The sequence below is a fragment of the Epinephelus moara genome, chromosome 19 (genome assembly GCF_006386435.1).
Source record: "Epinephelus moara isolate mb chromosome 19, YSFRI_EMoa_1.0, whole genome shotgun sequence".
Lineage (NCBI taxonomy): Eukaryota > Metazoa > Chordata > Actinopteri > Perciformes > Serranidae > Epinephelus > Epinephelus moara.
The window spans coordinates 37,464,095-37,490,069 of record NC_065524.1 but is presented as its reverse complement, the minus strand read 5'-3'; the positions used below and the strand labels follow the sequence as shown (position 1 = coordinate 37,490,069).

Below are 25,975 nucleotides of genomic sequence, written 5' to 3'. Positions count from 1 at the left end.
TCTCACTGCTCCCCGCACCAACCCAACAACCTCCTTTACCTTACTTACACATGGCTTTCTCAGCCCAAACAGCACTGCCACCTTCAACAAACCCAGGCTCTGTTTATGCGAGCACCACGTAGTGACCGTGCCGATACTACCTTTCCTAGCACATTCACCATACGTAGGATATATCAGCTGGGAACCATGAATGTTCTGATCTTTCCGGCAGATGTTGAAATGTTGTCAAATATCACTGACCTGCTCTGGGCCATAGATAAGAAGTCAGAGGATCACCAAATGGTTTATCTTCTGGGCACCATGCACATCTGTGCCAAGTATTATGGCAATCTGTCTGAAAACTATTATTATTATTATTAATTATTTCAGTATGGGCTAAAACAGTGGACTGACCTACAGACAGACACATTATTATAAGAGTACTCTAAATTCAAAGCAGCATCAGTAGATCTGTTGCCATTTGGGAGTTAAAATGTGTTGATATAAATGTACAAGTTGGAAAATGTCAGCTTGAATAAACAGACTGTGACACAGACGATGGTGTGAAACTCTACGGAGACATTTGCTTTGATCCAGACATTGATATTTAGGCAAAGGTTGGTGCTCCGTTACGTCAGATTTCCAAAGCCTATTTGGGTTATTCAGCTTAGGACACAAAATGGCACAAGTATAACAGTTTTCATCATTTTTGATCATCACATAGCCTTATAAAACATGAAAGCCCCAGGAAAAGTGTTACCAACTGTTCTAGTCAAATATTAAAAGTCTCAATAGATGAAAGCCTTAGGTAGTCAGATGAAAGATTTAGGTGAAGTGTTACTATTTAATTTAAGTGAAACTTGAAACATACTGAAAGGAAGATAAACAGAGGGAAAAAAGGCATGAACTTGCCTCATCCATTTCCTCTCTGCTCGTGCCTGGAGGGGCTGACATGTTGAACCGATGGAGGAAAGGAAGGAGGAAGATGGAGGAGAGTAAAAGGAAAGACGGATGAGGCAGAGGTGGAAGAAAAGATGAAAGGAGGGGAGAGGAAAAGATCAGGATTAAGGGAGACGGGTAAAGTGGGGCCGTGTTGAAATGAGGAGAAGAGGCAAATATAAAGGAGAGAGAATAACAAGGAGCCATAAACAGAGGTAGGAGAACAGGAGAGAGAAAATATGAATGAGTGGAGCAGCCTGGTCGCCAAGAGAAAATGTTGGTGTTGTACATTTCTGCAAAGAACAAATACGTTCATTTATATGTTTCATATGCATAATATAAACATTTCTACAGTGATGTAGTAGATGAGCTGACTGTCATTGGGAGGTGGAGAGGATGGTGGATGGCATGTGAGCTTGGCAAGATGGCTGTCAAGCTGCAGACCACTGTTTGAGAGCAACCAGTCATCGCTGTGTTACCAGCGCAATTTTAGTCACCAAATGGTGTTGCAGCTTTCAAGGCACTGCATGTGGGAGTTTTTAGGGACCCATTGCTGTTTTTCCTGTGGCATTTTAGGCACAGTCAGCGTCATTTAGGCACCAAGTGTAAATGTTTTTTAGGGACCTGTAGCTGTATGCTTTATAGCCACTAAATGTTGGTGTGTTTTGGGGAATCATTGCCATTTTTCTACATCCTTTAAGCCACCAAACAATGCAGTTTTTTAAGGGACCTATTGCTTTTTTGTGCGGCTTTTTAGACACCAAATGTGGGTGTTTTTTGGGGGCTCATCACTTTTTTTCTGCAGCTTTTTAGCCACCAATCATGGGTGTTTTGTAGCAACCCCTCACTGTTTTTCCAGCAGCATTTTAGCCCTCAAACATGGGTGTTTTTCTAGAGCTCTATCACTGTTTTTCCAGCAGCATTTTAGGCACCAAATGTGGGTGTTTTTTAGGGAACCGTAGCTGTTTTTCCTGTGGCTTTTCAGCCACCAAATATTGGTGTGTTTTGGGGATTCAGTGCTATTTTTTTCTGCAGCTTCTTAGCCACCAAATGTTAGGGACCCCTGTTTTTCCTGCGGCTTTCTAGACAACAAACAAGGGTGTTTCATAGCAACCCATCACTGTTTTTCCTGTGGTTTTTTAGCCAGCAAACATGGGTGCTTTTTAGTGATCTACTGTTTTTCCAGCTGCATTTTAACCCTCAAATGTGAGTGTTTTTAAGCAATCTGTTGCTTTTTTTCCAGTGGCATTTTAGCTCTCAAATATTAGTGTTTTTTTTTTTTTATCTTTTTTTAATTTTTAGACACCAAACGCCTTTTTCAAGCAATTTGTTGCTGTTTATCTCGCTACTTTTTAGGCAGCAAATGTGGTGTTTTGTGGGGATCCATCATTGTTTTTTTCTGTGGCTTTCAAGCCAGCTTAAACAAATCTGCTACATAATAATGTACAAATATAATGTGTTCATGGTTTGCAAAAACGTACAATGCCAACATTTTTTTTCTGGCGGACTTAAGAGTGGAGTAGAATGAGGAATATATAGTGAGATGGAAGAAAGAAAATAAAAGGAAGTCAGAGGAGGATGTGAAAGAAGATATGCAGATGAGAACAGGGAGGGAAAGATTGGGAGAAGAATAAATGAGAGAAAAATGAGGGAAGGGGAAAACAGGCTAAAAATGAGGAATTAATGAACATTTGAGGGGATGAGGTCATGGTGAGAGAGGGAAAGATGACATCAGAAACAGCAAATGTTTAAATGAAAGCTAAGAAAAGAAAAAGGCAAGAGGAGGAAAACAGAAACTGAGAGGACAGAAAGATAGCGAGTTATAGACGAGAAGAGGAAAGTGAAGAATACAGGAAAGAAACTCAACGGACAAAAAGGACCAGAGAGGAGGTGGAGACGAGGTGAAGAGTTGTTGGATAAGTGCTGGTTGTCAGTGTGAACCTTTGTTTTCCCCCGTGGCTCAGGACTGTGCCCCCCAAAAATCATCTGACAGCACCTCACCTCACACCACTTAACACACAATCACTGCTGACACACACTCACACATACACACACATGCAACAAGAGCTGCAAAGTGAACTCTTTTAAAATATTTATCGACTACTAGCTCTTTAAAACTTGCAAAAAACAACCATGCTTTCATTACGGGATCCTGAAACACACACACACACACACACACTCACAATCAGTGTAGCTGCACAGTGAAGTGACAGGACTCTGTGTTCGGACCAGGCGGCTACACCAAGATCACTGCATTAATACCAGACAGACAAGAGAGAGGAGGAGGAGGAAAGGAAAACAAAGAGATGAAGAGACACTAATGAGATGCAGGAAGAGAGAGATGGAGAGAACAAACGCAATATGGAGACACAATCCAGAGAGACGGGAAAGAGACGGATTCAAACAAAGACAGAGCAGGAGACGAGAAGAGGGACGAGATGAAGGGAGGACAGAAGCTGTTTTCATCTTTTATTCAGTTAGTTAAGGCTTCTTCTGTATCCATGTCCTCCCACACACACACGCACACACACACACACACACCTTCACTCACTGTATGTTGTCTTGTAGACGACGATGGAAACTTCATCACAGTGAGGTGGTTGTACAAACCATATTTGGGTTTCAGGCATGTTGAACTTTGATTAAATGGGTCGGTTTACCTCCAGTAGGATCTCGAAAATAGTTTGAGAACAGGATTTGAGGTTTGCATCTGTGAGATGTGGGAACTCTTTGTGCTCTGGGCAACCAAACTAATGAGCAGGCTGACTGGCAGTGAGTCGATACAAATGCTGAAGTGACGTACTGTAAGTCAGCTGGCTGTGGGTAAAGAACCATCACTTTCGCTCTGACAAGTCAAAATAGTGTTGGCGCGTATATGCTCAGTAAAGCTGGATTCACATCTTCGTGTCATCTTCCTTTTTTCTCTTTAAGAGCTTGTTTGTGTTTGTGCTGCATTAGCTGTGTTTGCCAATCACTGTACACTTACATCACTCACGGTTCCTCTTGTGCTGGGAGAGTACCTGCTCAGATAAGGAGCTAAAAAAAGTCCCTCAAAACCGCGTTCAAGGATCTACGATCACTCCTGGTTCTTGGGGTGCAGATACTAAAAGAGGATCCTTATAACTATGAAACAGTCTCAAAACATCTAGTATGTTCCAGTAGGCTAGCATGTTTGCTGTTAGCTTGCCACCTACAGTAGTTAATTTTTTTTTAATTTTTAATTTTATATACTTTATTAATCCCCGAGGGGAAATTCAATTTTTTCACTCTGTTTGTCAATTACACACAGGTCCGAACACACACATGCACAAACAGGACCTATACATGCACTAAGTGGAGAGATGTCAGAGTGGGCTGCCCATGACAGGCGCTCAGAGCGGTTGGGGGGTTCGGTGCCTTGCTCAGGGGCACCTCGGCAGTGCAACCTATATTGTCAACCGGTCTCACTCGTCGAAAACCGTTGCTTGGGCATTGACTTCTGGTGTCAGACACCAATGAAAGAAGCCGTCCTTTTACATCAGCATGATACACGGGACAACAACGAAAGTTAAGAGGGCGAAAAAGTCAGAGTAGGGTGGGCAGGAGAGGCGGTGGATGGGTCCAGCAACCACTGACTTTTACCTGGGAGGCAGGTGTTTGCTTCTCGTTTGAACGTAAAGCCAAACCTTTTTCTTTTTTCCTACACCCAACTACGTGTGTGTTGGCAAAATGTAACCATGTGTGTTTGTTGTTGAAGGGAAAAAAGTCAATTTGCGATGTTGTACCAATGTAGTGCATTTATTTTGAAAGAGACTGTATGCAAACTGTACATTTCCTGTGAAAACAGAAGTGTCAAACAGGCTGAAGTTGACACGGCCTCCCAGAACGTCAACAACCAACACACCCAGGGTACCTTGGACGTCATATGTGGACGTGGAAAGTCCATGACCAAACGTCGATATGTGACGAGGTCGGAGTGAGAATGTGTTGATACTGTAGCCTGCAAGTCATCCCTAAACCACTGAGCGTCTATACAATGCCTATTTTGAGAGGATGCCACTTTTAACCCTTTTCCTCCAACATGAAACAGCTTCTATTTCGCAAATTTAATTTTAATCCAAAATAAGTTTGTTTGGAACGCTTAATTTTGAAGAAAAAAAAAAAGTGAAATATAAGGGCCCTTTCCATTTAGTCTGGCGCTCCGCTGACTGGTGAGCTTTAATGCTGCATTTCAAAATACCATCCAGTTAAAGGTGATGAAACCAGAACAGAACTGGTTCCAAGTTGGTGGAAAAGGGGTATGAGGTTCCAAGAATCCTAAACAACACAAGTTCAGGAACCAGAGTTAATCTGATGGAAAATTGGAGGTGACTAAGATTTAATTTGTGTGCTGAAAACCCTTAAACATTATGTTGAGATACTTCCGACAAAAACACATTATATCAGGACCACTGCCTCCGTTACTCCAGAAAATTAATTTAATAATTTAATTAATTTAATTTAATTTATGTAACTGCACCAACCTAAAATCAGAGTTGTGCGTTTCATCAGGTGGCAATGAAGCTGAATCTCTGCTTCTATATTTGGTATATTTTTCTCATGTAAGTAAGGTTTTTCAAATATACTGATGGTTGTGTTATGATGTATCAGTATGATCCTGTGAGAGCTCTGCAGGGTGGAATCAGAGTTTATTTTAAAAAACAGTGAATCAAGGAGGGATGAAATGATTGAGCCAAGTGATCCACTCCTCTCACAAAAACAACATCATTTGCATTCAGAGTTCAATATGTGCAAATGTCAGCGACACTCTGTTTCTTTGTCTGAGAGTTTAACAGAGTGAGTCGAAGTATGTTTGAGGGTCTTTCCTGCCATTGTGTTGAATGAAATTCCTCCAGCAGAGGGATATTGTGGGGAAAGGCTCTCTTCATCGCCTCAGCAGGAAACCTCTGCCTGCCGGGGATTTGACTAATGGCTGTATTGTTGGTCAGGGCTGCAGGGGAGACGTTGCTCTGTTCTGCTCAACATGTTCAGTTCTCTTTAATTTCTATTCTTTTTTTGTTTTGTTCTGTTCCCTTGTGGTGCTCTTGGACTTCTAGCTTATTGTGCATTTTGACTCTTTGTCTGGACACAAATGACCACATTCAAATGATTAGGGGCTATATTGTCACACATGTGCAAAGGAAAGAACAGTGCACCGATACATAATTTGGGAATCCACGAAAAGTTTGGCCTCATGTAGGCCACGATTCAGATTTTTAAGGTGCTGCCATTGTCTATAATCCTAAATGACTGAAATCCTAAATGCACCAAACTGACGGATAATCACAAATGATCTGTCTGCTTTTATGCAACGACTCTGTCCTTGTTCTTATATCTTGTTTTATCTGCAGAACAGATGCGTGCTGTATAAATAGACTTGAAAGACTCTATATACGGAGCAGGTGAACATCGGATCCGTTTTGCTTTACACAGTGATGAGTCAGACAAATTAGACATGGATTTTGCAGAAAGGAAAGGTAAATTTGTGTTGAAGGTGAGGGTGGTTGTCATCTACTCACTGTGTGTATTTATACGCTTCCTTTTTCAGACAGCACAGCAGACGTAATGGTGAAACAGGGGCCGTTCAGCCTGGATGACCCCAAGGATTACAGCGTGGATGTGCGCATCAGTGACGGAGGGCGACCCATCCAGACCAGCATCACCAAACTGGCTATCAAGGTCAGTGTGTGTTTCACGTGTGGGGGTTGTGATGTACTAAACTGTTTGAGGGCAGAGAAATGTTAAAATCATTGCATGGATGATTGCACTGTAATACTGATTGAGTGACTGTTTGTTCTGTCTGTTTTAGTCGTGTCGCTGTGACGCCAGGCGGATTCCTACGCAGTGCAAAGCTGGTGCTCGGAGGATGGGAGTGAGCGTCCACGCCCTGATAGCCATTCTGCTCTGCATACTGACCATACTGGGTACGTTTAAGTTTCTTTATTTCCTTCTCTCCCTTTCCTCTTTCCTTTCTTTGTCTCTATCTTTTGGTGGAAACGTCTTTGCTGAGGTTTTCTGCACAGCTCCTCTCAGAGATCATGTGTCAGGGTTTTCATCAGGGTGATGATAATCCTTTTTGTCTTGCTAAGAGTGCCTGAAGAACTTTTCTTTTCAGTGACCATTTGTTCACCTTGAAGGGGGACTCTAACGTACACATCAAAGTCTTTTTACAGGTGTTTGGGGGTATTACTGCACCTGTCAAAGAAGTTGTATAAAGCCTTTTTGTGGCTCCAGAGGGAGCTATGTTAAAGCTAATAAATTGCCTCAGGTGATGTCACTTGAGTCCCTGTCAGTTGGGGCTGAAGACTACAAGTTTTAAAATGAAAAAATAAATCTGTGCGTGGAGTTAAAAAGAAGTGAGCTTACCAGATCGCTGTAGCCTGCTCCTCATCTCTGCCACATGCTAGAAGCTCAAGGCTACATTTACTGCTATTAGCATCACACACCTGAATCTCTGATAGACCTGTCAGTACTGGTCGAGTTGCATTGTGGGTAATTCAGACACCAGGCTTTGACCAGGAATCAGGGCATGAAATAAAAAAAGTTGATATCTCTAGTTTTCCTGCTGTATCAGCTTTTAGAAAACTGTCAGTCTGACAGTGTTACAGGAGTGCAATGATCAAACCATGCAGTTTAAGCCCAGCTCAGACCAAAGACTCAAAATGAGAGGAGGAAACAGGAAACTACTTGCAATGCATTGTTCTGCAACGTTCAAAAGACCTGCTGGTTCACACTAACACACCTAGATGAGACGGTGTATCATCTCTAGTCAACAACTCTGTACTTTTGTCCTGTTTTCCAGCTTTTCAGACTTATTTTGTGGCTGAATATAATTTGTAGCTTCTTAAAATATGAATGAGGATAGTGATAGTGAGATACTGGCTACAGCTGCATTTGTAGTAGTGATGAAATGGCGAGATAAACAAAATGACATGTGACATAAATACATAATAAGACGCACAACCCTGGAGACAGTTCGGGTAAAATAACACAAGCTATGTTTCCATCCAAAAGTGATTCGAATCATTGGGAAATGCGCATTAAAAGAAAAATGAATCATTTGTGTTTCCATTAAATGTACGGACTTTGGTGAAAACTACGAACTCCGGAAACAAAACAAGTCTCGCATTCTTCTTCTACATTTTCTAGCGGTTGGCAACCAGCTTGTAAATGCATTACCGCCTTCCCGACCCGGAGTGTGGATATCACCATGGAGAGAGGTGCGCTACGTCAGACTTAATTCGAACACAACTGTTTCCATCCCCCGTTTTGAGAATCAACATTTTTTCGAATCAATCAAAACCCGGCTAAAGCAAGCGTATTTTAGTTTGTGCGAGTCAGGCGATTTTAATTCGAATTTTGGAGTTTCCATCACAATTTTCCGATGCGATACTTCTAGATGCGCATCTAAACAAGCTGATGGAAACATGGCTAGTGTCTTTACTGGTCAAAAGGTAGGTTCGGTACACAGGACAATCGGGGGGGCAAACAAATCTAATAGGGATGAGGCAATCAACAGGCTAAATCCCAACAAAAAAAAAACAAGAAAAGGACACAAGGAAACAAAAGGCTAGAACGCTAGACACACAAGGAGCAAAGACGAACTGGCACTGAGAGAAAACAAGACACACTAAATACTGTGGTGAGGGGAAGGATAACGAGACATAGGTGAGGCTAATCAGGGCGGGACAGACAATCAGACACAGGTGAGGTCGTCAGAAGGGAGGGAAAACACACAGGGGCAGGAAGTGAAGTGATCAGAAACGAGAGGAGACGTGACTTTCAAAGTAAAAACAACATGAATGAAATAAAAAACATAAGCTAAGAAACTTGAGCTGCGACACCAGCACATCGTGAGGATGGAAACAGAGGGCTCAGTGGGGACGGAGCACCTGCTGCAGCAAGCAAACACACAGTCTGCGGCCATTTTGACTTGACCTGCGGATTTCACTACAAGCCGACTGGCTCGTCAAAGAAATGACACGCTTTACATTCTAAAACCAGCTGCTGGCGATCTGACCAGCTGAGTCACAGGTGACACCATCAGCCAGCTTGAGTCGAGCTCAGACCGGCCACTTCACACCGCTGCCATTTTTCTCTGAAACGTTCTAAATCGGTTTCGTCTCATCACGAATCTTTGGTCTGAACTGGGCGTTAAAGGTTCTGTATGAAACATTCAGTGCATTACTACAGCTGCAAACCCTTATTTGCTATGGTGGAGCGATGGAGTCCTGAGCACTGAATGTCACGCTCCCTCTGTGTGTTGTAATCTGAGCTTCTCTGTGGTTTGTTGTGGTAAGACAGTCTGGCTGCTCTTGCCTATTAGCGCATGTGTGGATCCCACTGGCTGCTTCATTGCCGCTGCTATGCACTGTGCTCTGCGGCTGTTACTGCTGATATCAGGACAGCAATGTCATGGAAGCATAGCGCCCACCCTCGGTTCCTCCCTGGGTAACCCTGTTAGCTCTGTCAGCACTGTTGCCGTTGTTTGGAGAGCTCTTTCTGGAGTTAGCATCGTTAGCTGCTGATCGTACGGCACAGCAAGAAGTATTCATGTGGAAAACATGGTGTTGCATGAGATTGTAACCTGTTACCTTTGACAACAGAGGTCCAGCCTCACATCCTGTTTCTGATTTTGCTGTGTTAACATGACTAAACTGTAGCAACACTGCTGTGTCAGTGTTCAGATATCGTAGTTTTATTAAATCAGTCAACTTCTAAAACATTCCCATTAAAATGTTTGCAAGATTTTGCACTATTGTGTAAAGTCAGTACTTTGTTAGGCGGCAACAGTCTGTTGACAGCAGCTGAAAATAATCTTTGTCTCTGACCTCCACTGGTTTAATTCAATTTCCCACCCTCAAGGCAAAGGTGATGGGTGTCAGAGGTGAAAACTGAACCCAGAGAGGACAGTAAAAACACTGCTTCTCACTTTGGTTCAGAGTTAAGTCTTTCCAAAGCATTGCTTCCTGTTTACTGTGCAGACACCTATTTTAATCTGATCCTAAATGATCCTGAACTCTGATTTTATGGGGGGTTTTTTTGTGGCTGAAAAGTAGGAAATCTGTTGGAAGTAAACAGAGCAGAGTCACAATCAAACACGAATGTATTCCAAACAGGCAGGAAAAATAAACTGCATCACTTCCTGTGTGGCTCTGGGTTTGTTTAGGGTTTACCAAACACTAATATACAGGGACAATCATGAAATGTTTGTGGTTTGAGTCAGTGAAAGAGAGCAGTAAACAGACATTTAGGAGAAAATGTGGGTTGTTTGGAAGTCTTGACAGTCTGTTAACAAACAGGTGCAAACGTACTCTCTTCAACCCGCCGAGTTTTACCCTCTGAGAGGAAATCATGAAGATGGCATCAATGATGGATGCAAAACGTCGCCGGCACTGGGTGATTGGGGCATGTGCACAGCAGACTCACTTGCCCTTGCTTTGCAATAAATAAGGTTTGTGTTTTGTGGGGAGCCCCCCCCCCCTCCCTTTGTTGTTGGTTTTATGAATAATGCAGCGACGGATGTGGAAATAATGCCTGCGGTTGTGAGCTCAATATTCTCTTTGATACCTTCGCCCCCTGCTCCTTTTTTTCTGGGGAAAAAGAGACACTTGTCATGTTGGATGAGAGGCACGTCAGAGATAGTTGGCCAAACAAGAGGGATCTGGGATGAGAAGTGCTGAGGAAGAAAGGCAAAGAGAAGAAGAACTTAAAGATAAAGAGGGACGGAGGCGGAGTGACAGATGGAAAAAAAAAAAGAAAAGAAAACCTTATATCTCGCCTTAGATATGGGAGGTGGAGAGGGGTGAAACAGGCACACAGACGAGAGGCGAGTGAGACGGGGAGCTGAGGTAGAATGAGAGCGACTGAGTGACAGAGCGAGACAGAAAGAGGTTAAAGAAGAGAGACGCCGAAGAAGAGAATTGTGGGAAAAGCAGCAGAAGAATAGGAGTGGTAATGAGGAGAGTTTATCAGCTCTTTAGGTGCCGTCTGCTTATCAAACACCGCCAAACACTCAACCTATTAACTATTAATACACTCCTTCACTATCGCGCCTTTTCCCCTCCGTTTTTCCTTCATCTCTCTCTTCCTCTTTCTCTTTCCCTCTGGGTCTCTCCCTCTGCCTCCCTCTCTGTCTCTCTTTCTCTTTATCAAACACCCCCAACACAGGCCAGATTAACTATTTAATGCACTTGTCATTATCTGCCAGGGCCCAAAGCAATTTACCGTGCTCCCCATTCACAGACGCATTTTCTCACCAGAAGTCTGGTTTGACACACGAAAAGAAATTTTTCTCAGTCGTTTTCCTACAAAGAAAGGGCTTCTTCTTCTCTTTTTTTTCCTTTTTTCTCTCCCCTCTAAGTCTGATATCTCCAGAGCTTATTAAACTGCAGAGCATGTGTTGTAAAAGATTAATCTGTTGGTTTCCCAGGCAAACTTAAATTAGTCCCGCTCGCCCTCGACTAAAAGGCATGGCTAATGCTGCCCGTCCGCTGAGAGAGAAAGAGGTTCATATCGGGACCGAGGCTCGGGGCCTAATCTAATGTCAAATGTATCCTCCTTCTCCTCATCTGTCTCCTCTCTTGATTTCCTCAGCCAAGACTTCTCCCGATTCCTTCACTTCCTCCTTCCTTCAGTCTCTTCTCCTTATTTATTTCCTTGTATTCTTTGCTTCCTTTCTCCTAGTCTCCTTGTCCTAATTCCCTCATCTCTATGGCCACTGAAATGCAGGGGTTACGCAAGCAAAAGAAAAACTTTGTCTTTTTCCACGCTGTCTTATCTCATTTCCGAACTTTGAGAGTAACTTTAGACAAATGGAACCCAACAAAGACAATGCAGAATGGTTCACTGTCTTCATATAACTTATAAGTCTATATTTTGTGTCTCTATCGTCTAAATCTCTTGTATTTCTTCGACCTTGCCTTTTGGTGCTTTTCCCAGTTCCACAGCTTTGAGCTTGAAACACACATTATGATTGCTGCGCCTATTATCGCTCGGATTTGGGCGTTACGACAAACCAAGGAAGCCTTAATGCCAGTATGTTGACAACCAGGAGATAAAATCACACAGTCTGGTGTTCAAGAGTTGCCGCCTGCCATTCTCATTAAGATTATTTCAAACAACCTTTCTGACTCTGAACTGTTTGTGTCACATGAAAGTTTTTAAATGTACAGACCTCCTCGTCCACATTGCTACAAACCAGCTTTTGATAAATACCCATTTGTGGTTTCGTACAGGAACACACAATGATCCCTGCTCTCATGGGATTACCAGTGATTCTGCTAATATCAAAAGTCTACCTGTTGTCCAGTGCATTTTCTCATTTCTTTAAGCTTCATTCTGACTGATAATAATGTAAATTCTGTAATACAGTAATTTTCTGAGATAGTTGTCGTACTACGAAAATCTAATACCATTGCAACCCTAAAGTCCACAGCACAACATGAGGCTCAGGAAAATCCAGACAGCACTGTAGAGGGTTATAACTGCTTCAAAATAAAACTGAATCAATATATAAAAGAAGCTGGCCCCTCTAAGACCGCATAGTACAAACATAAATTGCCTCCAAATAACATTTTTTTTTCTTCAAGCCTGTTGCTCTTTCTGAACACTATTAAATGATGAGACTTTAAAGGAAAAAAAAAAACACATTTAACAGCTTCTAAACTGCATTTAATGGGCCAAACACACTCAAACAGACTCACCCAAGTCACGCACTTACCAAACCAGGGCTTTACAGCAGACTAGTCCAAATTATTTGAGTAGTTTATTACTAAAGCTACAGTTACAGCTCGTGAGATGGAGATCCTCAAATCGTTTTCCAGACAGATGGCGACAGCCGAAGTGCCAGACTCGAGGCTTCAAAACAGAAGTCCACAAACCAATTGGTTACATCATAGTATCCATTATTTTTTGTCTATGCTCCTAGTCTACCGCCCCTAATGAGGATGACCTCAATTATCAGTGCTTTCCAGGGCCATTACGAATCAGTGTTACAATAAGAAAAACCTTTCCTGATCCGACCCTGCTCTTGCTAACTTTTGGTCAGGCTTAGGCGCAGACTAACTTGATTATGTGTTGGAAAAGGTCATGCTTTGGGTTTGAAATCCGTATTGAGTGTCAGAGGAAGACAGGAGGCGAACAGTGGTCTCTTTTTACCCGTCCAACGACCACAACCTTTTCCCTCTGCAGAGTTCGTGGCTACTTCCATCTTTACTCCCAACATTGCCTCGCAAAGTGGCATATATGACTGTTGGAGAGTACCAGTGATGGGCACGCTTACTTACAGTCGCAGTTTTAAACGTTGTGAAATAGTGGCAAATACAAAAACTACTTGGTTAGGGTTAGAAAAATGATCATTTGGATTATCTTAGGTAAAAGTCCTGTGTTTGTTTAACTCATCTACCACCCTGACCACCTCCATTCGTGGTCGCTCCTCATTTTATGCCACCTGACCTCCTCCTTTGCTCCCATAATGATTACTAAAGCCACTAGAAGTGGAAACTACTTGCACAGATGACCTATACAGCTGTTTTTTGGGTGAGAGCAGACTGTTGCTCCTGATGGACAAACAAGAGTCCCAATTCCTGCAGCTGTTAGAGGTCTTTGTCACTTGAACATAATTGACGGTTTGGGGCATTTTCTTGTGACTTGAAGCTCTTATCCTACATTCTTCTCTTACTTTGTTTCCCATATCCACCCCCTTTTCTCATTTTTTTTCTCAATTGTTTATTTCTTCGTCATCTGCCAAGTCCAACTTTCCTTCCCTTTCCTTTCTCTCTCACCCCCCTTCACTTTGTTTTCTCACACTCATTTCCACTTCCCCTCTTGTATTTACTGAATCTGGCTTCCTGTTTCTGATGCTCCCCTCTCTTTTCTTCTCTTGTGTTTGTCTCTGGCTGAGTAGATTCATCTGAGGTTTTCACGCTCGAGGCAAACGTCTCAGACACCTTAAACCATCCGCTCCTCATTTACTCCCCTCATTCTTGCTCTGTTTTCTAGTCTCGATCCCTCGTTAGTGTTCCACTTTCCTCACTTGTTTCTTGCCCCCATTCTTTGTTTTTTTTTTTTCTTCATGTTTCAGTTTTCTTGGCCTAATTTTCTCTCATGTTTTTAAGTTTAAAGAACTGTTGGTTCACCAAGAAATATGACAGGACGATCTGTGTTTGTGTTCTGTCCTCAATTTTTACCAATAACTATGAATTTCTTTAAAAAGAGACATATAGCTCTTTAATATTTGTCCTAAGCTCATCTTTTGTTCCGTTTTGTTGACAGCTGCACCTTTTGTCGAAAATGGCCAAATCATTTTGACATTATCTTAACTTGTGTTACAGACACAGCTGAATGTGCCGTCAAAGAGGATTCACAGAATGAATCTGTCCTAAAATAAACTTTCCTCTGCTGCTCTTTCAGTCATAGTGATCCTGTTTGTGATGAGGAAACGCTACCAGAAGGATTCACTGGCCAGTATGAAGAACAGCGGCGAGATTCATGAGCAGCTTGTCACATATGATGAAGAGGGAGGAGGAGAGATGGACACTAACGGGTATGTAGATGAAAAATGAAAAAACACACAATTTGAAGCACAGAATTAAAACTATATTTAACAAACAACTTAATTTCTATTCTCATTTTATGCTGTCTTTGTTATTGTTTCTCTGTATTGACATTTTACTTTGATTATTTCGCACTTTATTTCTTAGAAAACCACACACTCTGTTAACTCGCCCCACTTGCAATATTCATTTTCTTTGCTGCATCTGTCAATTTGGTGACCCACTTTACCCAAAAGAAATCATTAAAGTTTAATTGCCGTCTAATCTTATCTATATTTTAATAGTATCAAAACCATAAACATTTACTTAAACCATACAAAATCCCTATAAAATATCCATAATAAGTGCATCAAACTGTTTGCTGTCAAAGGATTTGATGGCTGGGTAAAGCAGCGAATGTGAAGATTGGATAAGAACGTAAACTAAAATTATTGCTGACATTTCTGTTCTCATTCTTTCTGAATGACTTTCATTTTTTAAAAGATGAAATTGCACTTCCTAGTTGTGCATTGAATATTATATCTTATAATCTTAGGTTGTGTTTTTATTCCCTCTAATAGCACATTATCACTATTATTGTCCTTATTTTGTCATATCTAGGACAAATATGAGACAACAAACATGACACGGTTGATACAGTTCAGTTCAGTACACATTAAAACAGTTACTTATATGTTTCCATCCTGGGAAGTTGTGGATGGTACCAGTAGAACCGATCCTTACCATCACCATTTTTCGTCCCCCCTCTGTTGGGGAACGTAGCACACAGACTAACTATGAAATGTTTGTTTTAACTGTCACATGCTATAGTGATGATTGGATCTTTAAGCGTTTAAAAAACATTTATGACTTTCAACCGGATTATAGGAACTGCAAAATCTTTTCCCTCACTTAGAGAAAAACTTGGCAGAGCGTAGTACCAGCGCACTCTGGCAGCACTACACCCCTGCTCTTGCCTGACAAGGACTCAATGCTCAAAGCTGCTATTTTTAGATATCTCACGGAGGGAGATACTCTCTCCGGCCAGTTCGTTTTTTGTTCTGAAATGTCAGCAGGTTCTCATCATATATCACCGCTTTGTCAGTGGACTTTCAAGTCTAAGAATTAAGCGTTAGGTATCCTCCTGAGTCTGCTGTTGACATTTCATCAAAGTTTGGGTCTACGTTTATACAGGAAGTGAACACCAGGCTCTTGGGTGAAAGTCCAGGGTTTGTTTGACCCGCTCAGCTCCTTATATTACGGTGTCACTGGCTGCGTTTCAGACTGACACTGTCCAGCTGCATATTATGGCGCCGTGAAAGGTGCCATCCGGCTGACCAGCAGCATCTGTGGCTTCTGTGTCTGATGCCAAAATCAATGACAAGGCAGCAGTATTTGACGACTTCAGAATGAGAATGGGTCGGAAATACTGGCTTGCAAACCCCGCTCTGTGGACAATAGATGAGCTGCTGTATCATTGTTAATGAGGAAATACAGCAAAAGCTGGACGGAGCTGTGAGTAATAACCACACCGCCTACATTTAGGAGTAATCTCTGTGGTAGAAACACTAAATGGATCTAGGGTCCAGGTACATGTTAGTAGGGATTACTTTTGGTTCTAAAGGTACTATCCTGAAAGTTTAGGGTGGAAATGTCTTATGACTGCAACTCCCATGATCCTGTTTTTACATGAGGAGTTATCATCAACAGTTATCAGTCAGTTAACACACAGTATTCCTCTCTCTTTCAGCTACGACGTCTCAATCCTCACTTCCGCTTGCAACGACGGCTCCCTGCTCCGTCACCCTGAACACCACCCCCACCCCTCTCTCTACGCCATGGTGCAGAAATCCCAACACCACGCACAACCCACCGCATGTAAGGGCGACATGGCCGTGATGATCGAGGTGAAGAAAGACGAGGCAGACCACGACAGAGACGGCTTCCCATACGACACTCTCCACATCTACGGCTACGAGGGACCCGAGTCTTTAGCCGGCAGCCTCAGCTCTCTGGAAAGTTCCTCCACCGGCTCGAACTTGGATTACGACTTCCTGAACGACTGGGGGCCAAGGTTCAGGACCCTGGCCGAGCTGTACGGTGTGGACGCACCTGACTACTACCATCAATACTGATGGAGACCGTCTGCTGATAAGCATATGTGATGCCAAAATACATACACAGACACACATAAAAAACAGCCATAGGAATAACCTCACACACTCACACATAGCCAAAAGCATGCAGGAAATAAACATGTTCACACACACACACACACACACACACACACACACACACATAGAACCAGGCTTTGATGCCATTTTGTTTCTTTGTGAGAGCATCAAACTCCAACAAGCTCCATCAACTATAGAAACAAGGAGATTTTGGAGAGCTCTTTTTTTCTCATGACATGGTGCCCTCTGCCCCCTCCTCCTCCTCCTCCTCCTCCTCCTCCTCCACTGAGGAGATGTTGGAAAGATTTTTAAAGTAACACCAGGACATGACGCCATAGGAGAAAGTGAGAACTAACTGCTTCACAGATTTGCAAGATTGTTGGTGACAGCGTGAGATCCACACCACGAGGATGCTTTTTGTTCTGTCACAGTGTTGTGAAGTTTGACATCAGAACCCCTTTTATTCCACCTGAGAAGATCTGGAAGTCCAATCAGATGAAGCTTCACTGCGAGTCGTAGCCAATCAGAGTTAAACTTGGATAATTGATGGGTTAATCAGGTCACTGCTGGCCAGCGATGTTACTCAGTAATTCAGATTCTTTATGTCCTTTTGCATTTAGTTCATGCAGCACCATTTTGCATCCCCCTTTTTACCACCAGTGACTGTATTGCAGAGTTTTGTATGCACATGTATTCATCTACATATACCTGCCAATGATGCATATTTCTTAATGAAAAGAAATAAACTAACTCTGGATAATTAAACATCGACACAAACAACACATTCTCACTCCCATGTCGTCAAAATGCGAGACTTGGTCAGTGGCCCTACACATCATGACACTCTAGTGAACAATGATCGTGTGTCAATTTTTGCTGGTTTCATGCATTGTGTCTTTAAAATTAGTTTGCGTTTTCAGAGGAAATGTACAGTTTCTGCTCCTTGAATGCATACAGTCTCTTTTTAAAAGAAACTTACAACACTTCTTTAGGTTTAGGCAACAAAAGCATGTGGTTAGGTTTAGAAGAAATATCTTGATTTGGCTCAAAGTAAGTACGCTTGTTACTAACGTCACATATGTCACTAGCATTGTATGCTACACATTCTAGCACGCCACACTACGCTGTTATCAAAATAACTCAGTTGACTGTTGGTTTCACACGGTACACAAACAGCGGTTTCCAGGTGAAAGTCCGGAGTTTGTTTAATCCAACCGCTCCATGCAGACTTTCTAGCTTCTTATACTACAGTTGATTGTAGGGTCAAAAATGCAGCTGCCCGATGTGTCTCATACTGCCAGTAAAGTGATCCGAATCTGATGCCAAGAGCCACCGACCAAGCGTTGGTATTTAAAGAACTGGGAGTGAGACCAGGTTGGCACAAAGTCTGCATATACCACAAAAGCTATACTTAGGGCCTGTCCCAATACCCCCCCTTAGCCCTACCCCTACATTTGCGCATTCCCGCGAGGGGTAGTGGTGTCCCAATTCCTTTTTGCGTGTAGGGGTAGGGGGCATAACGAGGGGTAGTGGGTATGAAACTAGCCCTTCGGAGCAAGGGATTTCAGACTGTTGGACTTTTCACATTACGATAACACGCCAGCTAGAATAACTATGCTGCCTCGTAATGTTAGCTGGTTAGCTAGCTAGCAGAAGCCCCCTGTCGTCTGTCGTTCATCAAACGAAGCATGAGGAATGTGGTAAACACGATCGGTAGGATGAACTCTACCGGAGACTCCATTGTAGATGCCGGGTGGAAATGTAGATGATTCGCAGCTTCCTGTTTAAAATAGTTACATATGCGTGAACGTAACCGACGCTGTGACGTAGTGAGTGGTGTCCCAATTCCTAGGGAAAGATTTCTACCCCTACCCCTCGTTGCTTCATTTTGAGGGCAAAGGGGTAGTGGACAAGGGGGGTATTAGGATTGGGCCTTAAAAAGTATGCATCATCTTATTCAAATGTAAAAAATTAAACATCAGCTTATCATCTGCATATGAGCTTATTAAGATATAGTGACTAACAATGGAATTTTGATATCAATGGAAGTTTATTTCTGTGCTACTGGGGATGCAAAATGGTGCACGTTAAAACAACTTACTGATTTTAGATTTTTGACACGTTTGTCGTCTCTTTCATACTGATGCCTGTAATCTTTTCCAACTTTGATGTGTTTTTTTTTTTAGATAATTAACAAAAGGGCCATAAACACGGCAAGAGGAGGGTGATTTTATTTTTGATCTGAGGTTCATGATTTGATTTGTAAATATGTTCGCTTGGGGGAGGGTTATTGTTTGAGGTGAAAAACTTTGAGCAGCCCCCAAGAGTTTTAAGTCAAAGAGGTTTGAAGTGTTTGATCACAGCCAGATGCCGGTTGTGTTTGCTTTATCTGAAACAAGGTCGCTTCTAAGGAACTCTGGAAAACTCACGCTGTTTACTAGTCTGTGATATCCCGTAAGTTATTCTGTGATATGTTTCCTTCACTGCAATATTGCAGCAATTTCTGACATAAAATCAGTTTGACCAGCTGTTAAAAAAGGTTCAGATAACCTGCACAAAAAGTTGCAATTCTTTAAAGGAAGACACCTTAAAAAAAGCCTGTTTTCCCTCTTTTTGTTTTCTGAAACCATCCAATATGTCCAAGGAGTCATTTTCTAAGAGAGTCATTTTGTCCATTTTCCCAGTTATCATCAGCTCTGAGGAGAGAGAAGATGACACACGGACTGGAAGGAAATGGCTCCGCTGTGGCTCAGACAGAATTACAATGTGTTCCCAGGTCTTATTTGACAGAACCTATCATCACAGTTATTGTTGAGATGAAAGCCCAATTCTCTGCGGCCTACTAGAACAAAAGTCATTCAGGCAACTCAGGAAGCAGCAAGTGGCAAAAGCAGCCAGTAGGGCCGCTGTGATGGCTCAGAGGTGGCCTGAATAACTTTAACCTCTCATCCTTTCTGGCTACTGTCGGGTCACAAACTCTCGGATCCAACATTTTTACGATCTTTAGATGATTTTTAGCATATTCACAGGAAAAAAAGAGCATTTTTGCTCATTCATAAACAAAGCTTCAATCTTTGGACTGATCTGAAAGTATTCCTTTACTGTAGTTTGTTTCATCTTACAATAAGACAAACTTAGAAAGGCTTATTGACTTTCTCTTTTTAGTTATTAGTTCCAGGATTAGTTTGTTCCAAGATACACAACACATGGTCATGGTATAAAGAGGACAATCCACCAAGAAGCAAACAGCAGTCCACAAAAACACACTCCTTGGAGCCAAACTCATCCTCATTGAGCTTTTTTTTTTTTGATAACCAAATTTTTTGTGGATTATGGCAGCAAGTAACGATTATTCAATCTGCTGGTTATTTTCTTGAACATCTGATCAATTGTTTTACCTATAAAATGCCCAAAAATGTGAAAAACCCCATGACAGTTTCAAGGTGAGCCCACAGAGATGAAGATGCTGGCTTATTTTATTTGACCAAAAATGCAAAACCCAAAGTTTACAATGAGAGGAAATAAAGAAAAATAAGCAGCAAAACTCACATTTAAGAAGCTGGAACCAGCTTATAAAATATGTTTGGCATGTTTTGCATGAGAAGTGACCAAATGCTTAATGGATGAGCAAAATAGTTTCCAGTTAGTTGCCGCCACAGTTGTGCTGTGGGTTTTCCCTTGCATAGATACTTGTTATCCATTTGGGTTGCCAGTTCTTAAGCACCCACTGAAGACAAAGATCCATTTTGCTTTGCATCTTGTATCTTGACGCAGGAGGTGTTGGTGGTCAGGTTTAGGCAACAAAACTACTTGGTTAAAGATCTACTGTGTAAGATTCAGGGGGATTTAGAGGCATCCAGCAGTGAGGTTTGCTCTGATGTAAAAAAAATGAATGTCCTTATCTAGAGCCAGTGTTTGGTTTGTGAATTCTGGGCTACTGTAGAAACATGGCGGTGCAACATATCCTAAATCCAACACACTGGACCTACAACGTCAAGTAACAACTGACTAAAATCTCATGTGACAAACATTGATCTCCTGGGTCAAAGTCCTGTGCTTGTTGGACCCATGTGCCCTAAACAGACTTTCTTGCTCTTCATACTATGTCTCTTGCTCTTATCATCTAATAATGATGTGCATGGTTGGGTTAAAAACTCTGTGTCTCATTCCAACACTAAACAATGCATTGTGCATCCATATCTGACACCAAGGGTCACTGACGAAGTTTTTTGACACCCTGGGTGCGGGACCAGGCTACTTTGATAATATTGAGGACATGCTGTTTATTCGCTTTTTAAGTTATCAGGAACAACTGCTCACATGTACTGTCTGACCCCTGGCTATCTGTCGAGAAAAGAGCTATTTATCACCGACACAGTAGCATTTAAACAATACATTCGGACATTTTGGCTCTGGAGATAAATCATGGCTTGTGCCGTTAGAAGGTCATTTATAAAAGGTCATAAAGGTCAGTAGTGACAACTTATAAAGAATAGGTGGTGCCCACTCCTGTTAAAATAGGTGATATTTAAATACATACAGACGCAGCCACGTGTCCTCAGGACAGTCCCTTTGTTTTGTTTTCATAAATCTAATTTTTCATTCCATTTTACCAGTTACAGTTTATTTGTTCTCCTTTTTATTCTGTTTTGTTTGGACTTGAACTTGTTTCTTTAAGACTCCGGCCCTTGTGGAATGCCATTTGATAAACGCTGGGTACAATAGCTGGAAGCCCTCGCAATGCTTTCCTGTTGGCTTCACATGTATACTTAGAGCAGCCAGTTCCTCCACATCACTCTCAGTCTGTCTCTCGTTTGGCCTCGCCGTATCTCCACCACACCGCCTCTCTCTCCGTCCTCTAATCAGCTAAACCAAACACCAAAGTTAACTTCCTGTCCATCTGGGGGGTTGCTCCCGCCCCTTCCTGTCTGTGTTATCTCTCCCCCGAGCCAACACATTGTGCTCACTTCCCGTTAGCCTGGCCTGGGAAACAACCTTGGAGAGGAACAAAAAAAAAGGAGCGAGGCAAGGAGAAACATGGGATGACAAGAAACAAGAAAAAAAGAGAACAATGTGGAGCAGTGATGAGTTTTCCAGCTGAACAGAAACACTTAAGAGCAAAAGATGTGCGTGATGAAATGCCAAGACACACACGCAAGTGGTGTTAACATCCTGTTATCCTGGCATCTTTGTGTGAAGCAACACTGGGCGCAACATTCAGAAATCAATAAAGATTAGCCACGGCTGAATCTCTGAATTGATGATAGGAAACTCTTTACTTTGTTGCCTCCAAGTGGCAGAAAAAAGAAAATCGTAGCCTCTATTTATGCCTCTCTTCATTTATACATTTTAAAAGTTTGGGACAAGGGGACAACTTTTAGAAAACTAGTCTTGTGTCAGCACCTATTTCTGCTGAAGACATTTCTGCAATCCATTATAAAGATGATTTTTTTAACTGGTTTTATAAGACATGTTTATGGAAAACTTTTCTGGCAGCCATCTTTTTCTGGATCAAAGAATGGAGACCCACGGGAGGAAAGATTATTTTGTCATGTCAGACCTTGAGCTCTCAAAGAAAACAGAATCAGAGTTGGTTGCAGTTCTTTGTTATCACCATTATTGTCAGAACAGCTTTTATTTTTAAAAACTGAGGATGTGAACAAAACAAAACAAAAAAAATCAGTGTTGTTAAAATCAGCAGCCTGTAGCAGAGGTGCTCCATTATCTACTTTCCTAGCAGCAACAGCAAGTGTTGCATGTACTTATGGTGAGAAAATCGCAGACATTCGGAGACATCTTTTTTTTTGTGCTGGAAAAATACTGACTGAAATCTGTTCCTGACATTTGTTCCAACTTGCACATTTTAATTTCCTTATTTTCCATAATTTATAGTCTTACTCACTTCTCCGCAGTGACTCATCAGATATTGCAAAACGTTTTTGAATCCATGAGGATTCCTTTATTCTGTATGGCATCTGCAAAATCAACACACTCTCATCCCAACTTGTCAAATACTGCCGCTTTGTCAGTGGACCCACATGCCAAAATATGATGCCCTGGGTACACTTCCTGCGTGGACGATCAGGGGCAGCGTATTAATTTTACTGTTCATTACATGCATACAGTAGTTTTGAAAATAAAATTAAAATGTGGGTTAAAAACCTTAATATTTATTATTTTCTGAAGGTCAGGCAACAAAAGTCCGTAGATAGGTTTTTAAATAAGTGTCATGGTTTGACTTAAAATAAGTACAGTTATCAGAGGCATTTCTAGGGTTTCAGGACTGGGGGACTTAGCCCAGGCCTCTGTAGGGTGGTGCAGAGTTCCCTCCATGTGGTTGCATTTCACCAACACATGATTTTAAAAAAAAGAACAGGGCTTAGCTTTACAATCTTACAAGAAGTGAACATGGGCCTCATGGGCGAAAGTCAGTGGTTGTTGGACCCATCCGCCACCCCTCCTGCCCGCCCTGATCAGACTTCTGTCCCCTCAACTTTTGTTGCTGTCCGACGTTCTTCCCCCCCGATGCCGCTGGATGCCGTTAAACAATAACGATCACTGGCCGAGTATCATGCCGACGTGAATGGCTTTTTTTACCCGTGTCTGACGCCAGAAGTCACTGACTAAGTACCGGTTTTCGTCAACTTCAGAGTGAGACTGGATTGCGCTAACATAATGTTATGTCAGGTGACATACATCATGTGACGTGAGTCGCTAGCATGCTGCACATACGTACACACTATAATAGAAAATCTCGCTTGACTTTTGGTTTTCCACAGGAGACAAAGAGCGGGCTCACGCAGGTGAAAATCCGAGGTTTGATTGACCTACCCAGCTCCCCTCCCTCCTGCCCTATGCAGACTGTCTCACTCGTTATGTTGACAGTAGTTGCTGGTGGCACCACAAACTGCCGCTGCCCAGTGGGTATCATGTCACCAAGAACGGTGCCTCTGTGTGTTAGCGTCTGACACCGAGATCACCTGACAAAGTATTTGAAGAGTTGGGAGTGAGAATGGGCTGTCAAACTCACCATTAACAGTGACGTCACTTTGTCGAGTTGACTTATTCTATAACTTTAAAAGTGCCATTTTTATTCTATCAAACAGTGAATCAGTTTGGATCCAGACAGTGAAAATAAATAAATCTCTCAGGTTGGGATTCAGGCACTAAATACGTTTTTCACAAACGCCCCAAATATATTGAAATCCTAACTTTAAAAAAAAAACAGACCTTTAAGTGATTTAGCTTTAATTTCATTTGTGTATCTCTGTTACTGAGGGGTGAACACTTTGAGTGAAATGTACATAGAAAAAAGAATGTGCCTAATAGTGATTTTTCTCTGGCCTCACCTTATTGATTTTTAGCTTACGTTACTGTATTTAGAAGACTTGACAAATCTCTTTTTATCACTGTAAAAAGTAACAATATACATTTTTTTACTACAAAAGAAAGAGAAGTGTTTGAGTGGCTGCCTGAGTGAAGATGTGACTTTCTGTTCGTGTGTCCACTCGTGTGTTTGTGCGCTTGTGATTGTACCCATGTACATACACACAGATGGTGTCAAACCAGTTTAAAAAAAAATAGAGAAAAAAAAAAAAGAAACCACATAGAAATACATTTTGGTGTAAATACAGTAAGGGTCTTCAAGGGAGCAACATGTGCCTTTATTCTTTAAAAAAAAAAAAAAATACTGTAATTCATTTTTTTGATGGCAAACACAATGTTTTCTATATTGTTTTTATGGTGTAAAGCAACTACTTTTTATTACCTGACATTTTTGTAAGTGTAGAATAAAAATAAACACTCAAATATGTTTCTGTTGTCTCGTGTTAAGTTGTTTGATTTTGTACAAAGCTTTTGGAACTTAGTGAAGAATTAATTAATTTAATTTTTGTAATCCTTGCACTGCGCAGGCACGTCACAAAGCAGCAAGCTAGATTGAAAGATAGAAAAGCTTATCTTAGTGGCTGGAAATATTCTCATTACTTTGAGTCTGTCGGGTGAAAAGATGACAAGAACACCATTCCTGCAGGTTGGCGTACTAAAACTCTTTCCACTGTGAACAACACGTCCTCAAACCTTCGGCCCGAAACACCTCAGTTACTACGACTGACAACACAACAACGTGAAACTCCAGGAACTACACCCCACCAAAGATGTGCCCTTCTCAGCCGTGGAGGTCGGCCGTAGCCCTGCACTGGCTAAACAACCAAAACTGGATTTTACCCGTGGACACCTGCAAGCTGCAAAGAAGTAATGAAGCTTGTGGCTGGATATATTGTGGATGAAATGCTGCTCCACAAGTGACTCTCCGTCTTTGAGGCAGATTTTTCAGAAAATACGGGTCACAAGCAACTGAAGACCCCTATTTGCATGCTATCTAGCCTTAGCTACACTTACCCGCGATTACCCTGACATTCACACACATCATACATAGGAACTTTGGGAAGATACGCAATTACCAATTTTATCAACACATTCTCACTCCAACCTCATCACGTAATGACATTTGGTCATGGATTTTCCACATTCAGATACGACGTGCAAGGTACCTTGGATGCATTGGTTGTTGATGTTCTGGGACACCGTTTCAAGTTGAGCCTGTTTTATGAATTGTCTGTTTACAGAATACACTTCTGTTTTCACAGGAAATGTACAGTTTGCATACAGTCTCTTTCCTTCAGCAACTAACACAGGTGGTTACATTTAGTCAAGACAAGAACATGGTTCTTCAACGCTGATGATGTCATTATTCTATAGCTATTACATTGTGCTTGTCTTCAAAAAGTAAATATAGCTATCAATTCACAATAACATTAGTTTCAAAGTAATTTTAAAAAACAATTCAGGGATTTTGAAGGCCTGTCGAGAAACAATGACATCATGTGCTTTCATGGCAACAACCCTCCGTCCAGCCCATAGAAGGAGAAGGTAGACCGTGCTGATAATAACCCAACAATAGGTCGGGTCAGGTTTTTGATTTGTCACAGATTTTCACCAATAAAGTTTGAGTGTTGATGTGGATCTGAGAAACATAATAATGTAAATATTACCAGCCAGTTCTTAAGTGTTTTTCTAAGAGTCCATGTGGTGAAGATCAGCTCTGTTCTTTTGTGTAAAATGATCCAACATGTCAAATGTTACACATTGTGAGGCGGTGTGAGGAAAAGCTCTGATCTCCTCCACCTTGATCTTTGACATGTAAGTCGAAGGACATCCTGTGTTTCCCTCTGCTTCAAACCAAGTGTAAATTCACCACATGTTCATGCTGTTTTATTATTGTAAGGGCCGGTGGACTGAGGGGTCGGACATCTCCAGGTATTTATGTGA

General features: G+C 41.8%; 1 protein-coding gene across 2 annotated transcripts in view; it reads left to right on the top strand.

The window, feature by feature from the left end:
• Positions 1-24,458, top strand: part of cdh5 (cadherin 5) — a 58,773-nt gene extending 34,315 nt beyond the window's left edge. For both annotated transcript variants that reach the window (XM_050071291.1, XM_050071290.1), the window contains 4 exons: positions 6,485-6,615; positions 6,746-6,860; positions 14,350-14,482; positions 16,222-24,458. In XM_050071291.1, the coding sequence (XP_049927248.1) occupies positions 6,485-6,615; positions 6,746-6,860; positions 14,350-14,482; positions 16,222-16,606 (764 nt within the window). In that variant the 3' untranslated portion in view covers positions 16,607-24,458. The remainder of the gene's footprint in view (positions 1-6,484; positions 6,616-6,745; positions 6,861-14,349; positions 14,483-16,221) is intronic.
• Positions 24,459-25,975: the final 1,517 nt, after the last annotated feature.